We start from the raw sequence: 11,728 nt of genomic DNA on the forward strand, positions 1-11,728 counted from the left end.
GATTCGACAGATAATAGGGACTTCCATTGACACTAAGCCATTTCTCCGTCACGCGAAACTTGAGCTGTTATTCTTTGGCATCATTTTGGGAGTGCCAAAGTGCAGCCGTAGGATCTGTAACGTCAACAAAGTTGCTTCCTTTCCGACCACTGCAAGTTACTAATGCTGACATTGTGATAGCCAAGAGGAAATTACTGTTTGTAAGAAATGTGCCACCGCTCTTCCTTGCCTCCCTTGATGGCACTCTGCGCCTTTCTTTAATGTATTTAGTGAGTGGGAATGAACGCATGCGCATCTGTAATATTTTGTTCTCTTTCAGGAAATGCGTCATTAAAAGTGTGCTAAACAAATTCCAAATGAGCTTTGTGTCTCCTGTAGGCTCAAGGGGCAATCATCATTCAAAATCCTAGGTGGTCGAAAGTATACCCCGCAGCCGTCCACTACGGCTCCTCGTGCTCTATTTCCACTTTCATTTACACCTTCCTCCCTCCCTTTCCTTACGACACATTTAGTTGTCCGCTGTTGTTGTCGTGGCTGTAAGAGAGAGAAATCACTTTAATTGCACCCGCCAAATAAAGTGCTTTCTCTCTCTGGTAATTATCCCTTCAGCTAATTTGTATTCTGCCTTCCCACCTAAGAGCATGCATCAAGCTGAAATTATTATCAGGTGGATGTATGTAGCGCGTATTATGTCTTCACACCACAAGGAAGTAACAATTGTAGATTACAAAACCGATGTGCGGGTGGAATTCACTAACGTTGAGGCTGTGCGTCTTCAAGCAGTAATTGTTGCCATTTTTTTCAGCGCTGTGATCTAATTTAATATTTTCTGCATCTGATTTCCTTGCATCTCAATATATGGAAACACAGAGTGCTGTGATGTGTTGCCTCATGGAAACACAGAGTGCGATCTCGGAAAGCACGCGTACATTGTAAAGAAAATGGTATACAGCCAGTTTTCTTCCAGCACTTGTGTAGTTTACTGAAGCAAATATGCTTGCTTATCTGCTCTTGAATAAACTATTATATCTCAGCTATCGCCACCCACCTTGTACTTTCTGTCGAAGAAAGTACAGAACCATGACGAAAATAGAAAAATATGTTTTGCCGTTTACGGAAAAAGATTTTTCTGTAATTCTGCAGCTTTTCTTTTTGTGTTAGTCTGTAGCTGCGCAGTATATTTAAGTGACAACTACATAAAATTCTGACGTTACTTCTCAAATTCCCCAACTCGCAAAAGGTTTTCTGTCAAAAACCGCGCAGACATTTTATTGTGATAAAGGAAACTGTCCTGCTTTTTTTTTTCGTCTGGGCAGTGCCAAGGGGGAATAAGTCGCCGGTGAGAAATTTACAGCAATGCGAAAAAATAAAAGCGTTTTATTCATTCATTTATTTGTTGACATGATTGACGCAAAGGCGGTGGAGAGTTGAGTGGCTCTATACTTTGACAAAACGTGATGGCGAAAACGGATGCTGAGAAAAATATTTGAGCAGCGTAGCTTACCAAAACTTAATTCTCAAGCGCAATAATAAGAACGCACATTTCTACATGCGTGCGTATGTGCACACAACTGACGTCATTTTTCTTCAGTGTGTTCCTAACTAAAGGCGCTACGAGCGCTATCGTAATAATAATAATAATAATAATAATAATAATAATAATAATAATAATAATAATAATAATAATAATAATAATAATAATAATAATAATAATAATAATAATAATAATAATAATAATAATAATAATAATAATAATAAATTGGTTCACAGGAAGGGAAAAGCGCAGTATCTGTCAAACTTGTGTCTGTCAAAAAGTCCGGCCATGGTCCGTTGTCGTAAAAGCGCGCTCATTTATGAAGCCGGTTGATGCAGCTGGAGGTATCTTTCAAGTGTAGAAGAGCTCGCCTGATAAAGTAGTGAGGGATTATTTGGCGTGGCGCGCACAACGGGTTCTGGCGATAACAACTTCTAAGGCACTTCAGGCTTTCGTGGCTGCCGGCGTTAGCAGCTGAATTCATTGCAGTACAACGACACGCAACCTTGTCCAATTACGTAATGTCATCCCTTGAACTTCGGTGTACAAGTACGGACAGAAAGAAGAAACGCAGCTCACAGCGCTGAAATTGAGGAGCCTAGATATGGCTCCGCTTATAGGCTTCTTAGGAAAAATGTTACTGTACACCACACTTATCCGTCCGCAACGCGAGTATGCATCCTCCATCTGGGACCCCGGTAATATCACAGTAATAAATGAACTAGAGGCTGTGCAGAATCGAAGCGCCCGTTTCATAGTTGGAAATTATCATCGGGCAGCAAGTGTTACGCTTATGAAATCTAACCTCAAACTTCAATCAGTCTACTCGCCGTAAACTTTCACGCATTTATCTTTTCCAAACGCTATACGACCACAACGTGCAGTTGAAGGCTACCTGTATAAAAGAGCCATCTTTCATCTCGCCTCGCATCGACCACATTCAAAAAGTTGCTGTTCCCCACTGTAGGTCAATGACCTGCTTTAATTCATTCCTTCCTAAAACATGCAATGACTGGAACCATCTTCCACAGGAAGTTACTTGCATCATCGAACCTGCGCGTTTCACAGCCGCATTAATCGTGCTGTTGGAATCTGATTAATACCAAGTTGTTTCACGAATTTATTTTGGATGTCTTTGTTGGGCTCCTTTTTATTCACTATTGTATGCCTGTATTCTCTTTTGTTGAATTTCGTTTTGAGCTTTTTCAACGGTATCTTTTTGTGTCACACTTCCTCTTGTACTTGATTTTGTTTTGTTTCACTGCTCCACCTCCTTTGTAATGCGAAAGCCCTGAGGGTACAATAAATGAAATGAAATTGAGTGTTGGCGCCACCTATCCAAGCCGCAGGAAAGGCAGAAATCGCGGTGCGTGTATGGCGGCACAAACTTCGGTATGACAAGGAGTTTTTTTTCTTCTTGGCGGAATGCGCCTTGCTCCATAAAGCCACTATGGAGGTTGACTCTGCTTACCACCAACTTTACCTTCAGTGGTTAATGATGATGCCTGCGTTCTGAATTCGCTGAAGGACGTTTGTCAGATGGATCAGATGCTTTTCTAGACACTCCGAAAACACTACTACATCATTCTTATAGGCCACAGCGTAGTCAAAGTTTGTGTCTGCGAGCGCAACATTCGTTACTCCCTGAAAGGTCGCAGGTTAATTACACAAACCGAAAGACAATAAGTTTCAGTACTGAGGCTATCATGCGCTAAACGCAAGATGTAGTGCCTCATAGGAGTGAGAAAATGTCTAAACGGTTGTCTTAAAATACTATAACTGATTTAAAAGATTTGCTTCTTTTAGTAATAAAACGACAGGTGAGGTATTGACGAGTGAATTTTGTAATGTAATGTATTCATCAGAGAATTGTGGGAAGTGTTTTCTCCTTGGTTATTCGTTTTTTCGCATCAGCATAAAATGTTTATTATTGCCTTCTTTTTTTCCTTTTTCCTCCACACACCTCGCATGCCGGTCTCCTTTTCACGCACAAAAAAAGCTGTGTGTAACATATGTGTCCAATGCGCAAGATACATATGACTTCAGAAAAACGTTCTTTATGAGAGCCCGAAATTCATTCTACTATGATGAGGTTTGTTTGGTTTAGCGTATTTTATACTCAATTATTGCATTCTAACTGCTTTTCTTTTCGCAACTGGCAGTGTACTGAATGCAAAGTGTCATTGAAGGGTATGCATGCTTTCGAAAATTTTGGTATTGTGCACCACATACATCTGCTTACTCATTCCCATTTATTTTAGCGTGGCTCGGAATCCATCAAATTTTATGCCTTGTCCTCTTCTTGTGGCTTTTGTTATGTTAACGATATGATAATGTAACTGCATTTCTAGGATGAATGGTTGTAAGTACACAAAGGAAATCGGAAAAGATACTTTTTTTTTCTCGTCATTCATTGCGGGTTCTACTTCCATGGAGATTGAATGATATTACACGGTAAAAATGGCTTCCTACTTTTCTCGTGGTTCTTCTACTATGGCACTACCTACATAAAATGCTGTTTCAGAGCCACCAGTATAGAATAGCCTATAATTTTGTTGAGGGTCTCTAATTACGGTAATAAGTGTTCATGTGGTGTCTGCTTTTTGTGGAATTTTCAAGTGTGAAGTCGCATACATTGGGAAAATTATACCAAGACGTCAGTGACAGATATTCGTCTATTCTGTACGCCATTCTTGCTCCAATATATTTCAAAGCACTATGAATAAAGCGATCAGTTAGCACTCGACAGTGCCACTCTCGACTCATGCACGATTTGTTTTGCGCCATTTCTAACTACTGCAAGATATGCATCAACTATCTCAACAGCAAGGTTTATTACAGTAACAACACAAACCATCCTAGGCAAAGTGACAGATCAGCTGCACAAATGACAGGCAAATGTGTAACATGTGAACAACTTGTAAGCCCTCTACTTCGTATTCGGATGTCAAGGTCTTTATTCAAGCAACTCCAATTGACTAAGAATTATCTCTTTTCAACTGCGACGGGGAATTCTTGGCAGTCAGTTCCTTGACCTCGAACTGCACTGTAATCTTGTCACCAATGACGTACCCACTCAACTCCAAGTATTCAGCGGTGAAGCTTCTGTGGCTTAAAATAGGACCTCTCTCACCGTCTATGGGCCGCGTGCAATGCTTGTCATTATCCTTCGTCGTCGAAGTGTCCATGAATAGCTTCCTGATTTTGCTCTTGTTCGAGGGATCCAAAAAAGTAAGCACAAAGTGTTTTTTGATCGGCCACGAGATGCGGCTGTCGTATTCGCCTTTCTGCACAAAAACTGCCAAGCGTACTCGCAGTGTGCCTTTATCGTTTTCGAGTTTCAACCCAGGTACAATCCAATACCCGTAGAAAAAGCATTCAGAGGCCGAGTAACGTTGAATGGCGCTGCCTTCGACAAGCGCTTTTTCTTTGAATTCGGACCAGTTTTTGACGTCCCAATAAACGGGGCGCGATAATTTAGGAATGTTTTCCAAGGCTCGTTCCACGAGGTCAATGAACAGGTGTATGTTATCCCTCCTCACTGCACTGGTAGCCTCCTCTTTTGCTCTGAGTTTGTCTCGGGCTCGTTCAAGAGAACGATGCAAAGTATCCATGGCCTTCTTCAAGAGCATGACCCACCGCGCAGTCTCCACAGCCATTTTGACCCAGACTTCGGCACATATTTGGAACGCTGGAACGAGAACCTCGTTCACGATTGGAGATCCGGCTTCTACTTCAAGTTTATGAACTAACTCGGCTACTGTGCGGACGTGCATTATCGTGCGGGAAAAAAGCTCTTGCAGCAGAGCAGATCTAGAACTTCTCAATGCAGGTGGAGGGGTCGAGGCAATGGGGGCTTCCCTTACGTGGTCATCGGTTGGTGGCGTTGATTCCGGTCCTTCTCGCAGGATGCACCGCGCAGCATAATCCAAGACGGGCAGCGTCTTCGGGGCAGAGACGTCAGCTAGCTTCTCGCGTTGGGGCGTACCTTCATGCCCTGTTGCGTCGCCTTCCGACACGCATACATAATTTTTCGACGGCGTATCTGTGTGTTCGCCGTTTCCCTTAACTGTACAAGTCGCGTTCTCCTCGTCGCCGCTTTGACGTTCTTCCACGGAGCTAGTAACGGTACTAAATTCTTCCGCAGAATGCCGGACTCTGCCTTTTTCCTCTGGAATGTTGTCGGAGGTCTTCTTCGGAGTCTCTGGAAAGACCATGGACTCACTGTCATCATTGGTGCGAGGAGACAAGGCGCTCTCGCTGGTAGTGGTGAGTGTTTCTGTAGTTTTCTCGAGCTGGCTTGTGGCGTCCAGGCTCTCGGGTGGACCGGCAGCAACACGTAGCTGGTAAGTAGTACAGGAAGTGCAGTCCAAGCCCATGTGATAGACGAACGTCAGATGCGGCACAAACTTGCGGCAGTGAAGGCATCTCACAGTTTGACACCGGCAGTCTCTACGGAAGTGTAGAACTATATCGTGGAAACAGCCGACAGCCTCGCAGCCTTTTGGGGCATTCCAGCACCGAATCTGCAAGCAAGGCGAGAAAAATACTGACATTATTTCTTATTTAAAAAAAAAGAAACTAGTAGAACAGATAAGTACTTAGTAACCATTCCACGTATTTTGAGAAACAAGCACTTTCAGTACATTTAAGACCATGGCGATAATTCTTGCTTATTGACTAGAGGCGAAGTGAAGCTTGATGAAGAAAGTAGCATCGAAAATTGCAGACATAATTGTTAAAGACAGGACATCTGGGACTCAGTGGATAATTAGGCGAGAATTGCTTCAGCAGCGCTATTTTTGATAAGGGGTTCGAGTTTTCGGCTACTAAGTCATTTCCTCGGATTCGATCGAGACCAAGAAGGTGAAACATACAAGTGGAATTCAGACCTAACAGGCACCCATGTGCTGTTGTTGTTGTTGTGGCTGCAGGAAGAAGGAAAAGAAAATGCACGGGCCTGCTACTGGCTCTGTAGCTGAGCCACCTCCGCTGCCTAAAACTGATTTAAAACTGATTTATTTATAGGGAAGGAAAGGCGCAGTAACTGTCTCACTTGTTTTCTGTGGACACCTCAACCGCGCCGTAAGGGAAGGGAGGAAGGTGGGAGTGAAAGTGGGAAGAGAAAAAGAGGAGCCGTAGTGGAGGGCTACGGAGTTTTTTTGACCACCTGGGGATCTTTAACGTGCGCTGACATCGCACAGCACACGGACGCCTCTTCGTTTCGCCTCCATCGAAACGCAGCCGCCGAGGTCGGGTTCGAACCCGGGTACTCCGGCACAGTAGTCGGGCGTCTTACCACTGCACCACCCCGGCGGGGCCCTCCGCTGCCTCGTGCAGACAGAAGAGAAAATAGAGAAGAAAGAAAAGGAAGAGGGAGAGAAAGACGCGCGCCGCAACAACAAGGCGGGTGCAATGACGGCCTACAACAGATAAAAATTCAGTGGCAGGCTAGTCCCCGCCGCAAGCGGCGGTGACCCACCTGTCCCAGCCCCATCAGGGGAGTATCTGTTGACGATGCCATCGAGTGTTATTAAACCACAGGTGATCTAAATGTAAATTTAAACAAAAGTGCTTGCGGCACTCAGTTTCTGGTTGTGGTGAAGCTTGACGCATCGATTAGTTTCCGTGATCGAATATGGATGTGCTGACATTTATGAATTGTCTAGTAAGTTGAAATTCAGGAGGTGCTTTGACGATTCAAAGTGCGCAGAGTCGAAAGGCATTGCGCAATTTTGACGTGCGCATGCGCAGTTGTGGTGGCGTTTAAGAGGTCTAAAAATGTACTATTTAGCTAATTATCACCACGTTTTTAACTGATTATCACTAATAACTAATTATCACTAAGAACTACTTAGACTTGACTAATTGCCATTGGCTAACAAATTATCTTTAACTAATGTTCGTACGCCTACTGCTACATCATTGATTTATTAACTATCAGTGCTGCAACCATCGTAATCCTTCTGAAGATGACTGATAGCTGCCGCACGGACAGAAGTACGGATAAGCTGGTGAGTCTTCAGCCATAAAAGGCTCTCGCCTTAAAACAAATTCCAGGGTGCACTTTTGATTCCGAGATTGTGATGAGGCGAAATCGTTTGCCCCGCCGGGGTGGTACAGTGGTAAGACGCTCGACTGTGCCGGAATTCCCGGGTTCGAACCCGACCTCGGCGGCTGCGTTTCGATGGAGGCGAAACGAAGAGGCGTCCGTGTGCTGTGCGATGTCAGCGTGCGTTTAAGATCCCTAGATGGTCGGAATTACTCCGTAGCCCTCCACTACGGCTCCCTTTTCTCTCTTTCCACTTTAACTCCCACCTTCCTCCCTTCCCTTATGGCGCGGTTCAGGCGTCCACAGACACAAGTGTGACAGATACTGCGCCTTTCCCTTCCTGTGAATCAATTATTATTATTATATTAAATCATTTGTTTGAAACGCCGCTGATTCCTGCTTTACTGCATCGGCTTATGTATGCTGCGTGGCACGGCCTTCGATGAAGCGCCAAATTAAAGGCGCGCCGCTCGTATACGCCCATAGATCGGAAACCCGGTGGGGATAGCTTCAGTTTGTTTTATGTGGTTTAACGTCTCAAAGCGACTCAGGCTACAAGAGACGCCGTAGTGGAGGACTCCGGAAATTTCGACCACCTGGGGTTCTTTATTATGTACTGACATCGCACAGCACATGGGCGCCTCACTGTTCGCCTCCATCAAAATGCGGCCGCTTGAATAGCCTGGTGAAGTCATCGGTCATGACGTGACGTAATGACCAGATATGACGTCATAGTGATATCAGCTCTGGTTATTAGACACCCGACTAATGTGCCCGAGTACTCGTGTATACAAAACCGACCGCCTGCTGCGGCATGTATACAACAGGGGTGGTATATAGCATACCGCTTCCATGCGAGGCTTTATATGTAGGCCAAGCTGGACGCTGGATCAACGATCGGCAAAGGGAATGCGCAAAAAAAAAAACAAAAGTAACTAATAAAAATGAAACCTGGAATCTTGTGCGGCGTGTTTCTGCATGTATCAGCGCGTGTAGGGCACGGTCTGAGAAAGATAAGGGTTTCGGCAAGAACGCCAGTGTACGTTTGACTCGTTCTAGAGGTCTTCTACATAAAAAAAAGCTATCAGAACACTGTGCCAGGGACGCAGCATATGTGTATTTCTTAGGTCGTTTTTATAATCACAGTACATCGGTTGCGTGTGTGTTCTCACTGTGCCCAGCTTCTTTGCGCACGCTCGTCATTGTCTTTATATTTCCCTGTCATACTCCAATAAACGTGTCGTATGTGTCACTCATTGCCTTAGTTTGTCTTTGCGCTAACTTAATCTACATTATGCAGTACCATCTAGCCCGACAACACGCACTCTTGATGTGTATTTTTCAAGGTTATCTCATCATTCGATTCACAAATACAGTTCACGCTATGCGTAAGGACTGAGTAAGATAAAGAGTAAAAGATGTTGGTTACATCAATGACAAAAATTTTGCTGCTGCCAGGATTAAACTTCAACACATTTATCAGTTTCTCAAAGTTAGGAACTAAAAATGCGTCATTAATATGTAGGCCTAATAGGTACTTTACTTTGTGGCTCGAGGTAACATGTTGACATGTGTTTCTGTAACAATCACTCGGAAATGGATATCTGGTTTGTGCGTTTGTGCCCAAAAGAACATATCTAAATGTGCACTTTTCGAATTCTTGACTGCCGTAGCAAACTGCGCAGGCTCATTAATAACTCAATAGCCTGCTTTTCAGCTTTCGACGCTTCCAGGTCTACATGGTTGAAGTTGTTTTCGGTGGCCGCCTGCACGTTGATCGTGCACATGCTCTAACGAAGAAACATTTTTTATCCGACAGAATTGACCATAACCGAGAGTTGACAAGAAAGTCCGCTAAGCTATAGCTGTAGTCAGACTTACTAGGTCGCGTCGTAAGGTCAGTTCTTGCAATCAACAACACGACCGTCCCTCAATGAATCTGAGAAGAGTCTGCTCACGCATACACTTTCTACTTTTACTTTCACGATATAGGTATATATTATGTTTTGTTACTAAAGTTTTACCTGCGAAATGGCGCTCATGTTAAGTGATTCTGCAACTATTTTTGCGTTAACTACATCATGATTTATTATTGATTGGTGTGTGTTATAGGCGATGACTAGTTATTGAAAGCAGTGTAATTATTTGATTAATGAAGAATTTCAGGAATGTAAAGAAATCAAAAATCGACCAAGGGGCTAAAGGTAGTTAAAATTCTCAGAATTAAAAGCCATAGCTTGATTATATCTGTTAAGAAAATCTATAGTAATTGATCAACTAAATGATATTCAAACAACGAATAAAAATGCGTACAAAGACGCTTAGGTACTCAGAATGCAAAGTCAGTATTTGCCGACACCACGTATTGGTGTATCTGAAATGTGTCAAGTTGAGAAAAAAAAAAAGTGAGAATACCTCGGGAAACGCGATCGCGCCATAAATTTAGCGGGAAAACTTTAGGGGGAGTGTCCCCCTAGATTCCTACGAAATGTTTTGAGAAATTAAAGCAATTACCATGATGGGATATCCAGCTGCTATCAATTTCTCTACTTGCTGCGCGATACTCAGTTCAAATGGGGGAAGCAGGACTTTAATAAGGCAATGCAAAGGCACGCCATTGCTATATCACTTTTACATTGGTATAACGATGGTTGTACTAACTACTTTGTAGTCGATTTGTTTTCTTAGAAATTGATAAACAAGCCACTGGTTGAATCATGGAAATGGCGTATCACTTAACCACGACGCCTACCCCCGTTTAGCTGCAGGCGGTCGGACGTGCTCGATTTACCGAGATACCTTGTAAATAATTAAGCGCGCTTTTAACGCAGAGTATTATTTTTAGTTTTTGTCGATGTTTTCACGTTATCTTCATGCCAGTCGCGCTGAAGCAAAGAAGAGGTGAGAATGTCCTTATCTCATTTCTTATCTCGTCTTTGCGCAGGTGCACAGTTTTAGCCTTAATACCAACTTGCCTATAAATCCACTTTGTTACAAGAAATAAGCCTGGTAACAATCTAGGTCTTATGGCCGATATTTTTTTACCTGCACAGAGAAAGCAAATGTGCGATATTGATAGCAGGAAGAGCTTCGGGAAGTCATAGGGTTAGGAAGTCCCTGTGGTATAGGCCACTCAGTTCAGCGATGAAGACGAGCTTTAGAGACAAGATGCATCAAAACTGCAAAAAACGTGCTCAAATACTGCAGAAACCGCTGTTTTTGATAACGACATATCTAGGAGGATACTGCCACGTCTCGAGCAGCTAGCTGGAAGGGGTGAAGCCGCATGATAAATCAAATAAAAAATATTGGCTATGCTTGGCACGGATATAATTCAGTGTGGCAGGTGTAATAACTCCACCTGATTTCCGCTTAAAAAAGAAAGACTGAGAACATTCTTTGCGCTATATTGATCGCATATTATTAGCAAAGCAAATATAGGCACACTTGCTTTGCGCTGTCTTCTCAAACAGTTCAACAGCCAAGATTTCAATCCCTCAACTTTGTAATTCTTTACTCGTTGTAAGGAATTAACATTCGTGCACCTTTATTTTTCCCTGATATGCTTACTTATGCATAAGCAATCTCGGAGATTGTCCTAATGAAAAAATGTCACAGCATGCAGAAGTTAGCGCACATCACACGCGTTTTTCCTCTTCCATCGAAAAGCCACCCCTTCAGATGCAATTGTGTTCCGGGGCTTGGACTTGGCCACTCTTGTTAAACCGCACGGTCATCAAGAGTGGACGGGATATTCCTTTCCAGAGACAGCCAATATATTCGCTCACCTTGAACCGATCAAATTCCTCGCGAGAGAAGAGTTTCCAGTTGACATCGCCGACCTCAAAGCCTTTGCTGTCGAACACGCACACGCAGTCACTCTCGATACTCGTGTAACAGCGGACGCAAGCTCGGTGGCCGCAGGGGAGGAACGCCACCCATGAAAAGAGCAGGCCGCAGAAGGAGCACACGTAGTCATTTGGCGCGTTTTCCACAAAGATCGTCGGTATCCAGTCGTAACCATCGCCGAAGCCGTAGAGTGTAATTATCGCGTCCCCCGTCTGAGCAGTCCCCGCCATGTCAGTCCCTGCCTATCAGACCGCGCCAGAAAATTGCGAGCCTCTGCAGGGTCGTCACTAACC

At 43.8% G+C, this 11,728-nt stretch overlaps 1 protein-coding gene across 1 annotated transcript; it reads right to left on the bottom strand.

Moving 5' to 3' along the window:
- Window positions 1-4,053: 4,053 nt before the first annotated feature.
- LOC146178962 (uncharacterized) lies at window positions 4,054-11,728 on the bottom strand. The gene is made up of 2 exons (XM_084578671.1): window positions 11,375-11,728; window positions 4,054-6,060 (listed from the first exon to the last, which is right to left on the bottom strand). The coding sequence occupies exons 1-2, from the start codon at window positions 11,663-11,665 to the stop codon at window positions 4,513-4,515; spliced, it is 1,839 nt and encodes a 612-aa protein (XP_084434797.1). The 5' UTR covers window positions 11,666-11,728; the 3' UTR covers window positions 4,054-4,512.

This window comes from Amblyomma maculatum, chromosome 9, assembly GCF_055883805.1.
Source record: "Amblyomma maculatum isolate TAMU_Amacu chromosome 9, ASM5588380v1, whole genome shotgun sequence".
In the NCBI taxonomy this organism is placed as follows: Eukaryota; Metazoa; Arthropoda; class Arachnida; order Ixodida; family Ixodidae; genus Amblyomma; species Amblyomma maculatum.

Coding starts and splice junctions, on each gene's coding strand:
- LOC146178962 (XM_084578671.1), bottom strand. CDS start 11,665: ATGGCGGGGACTGCTCAGACGGGGGACGCGATAATTACACTCTACGGC. Junction 6,061..11,374: donor AGGAATTTGATCGGTTCAAG/GTGAGCGAATAT, acceptor CCTTGCTTGCAG/ATTCGGTGCTGGAATGCCCC.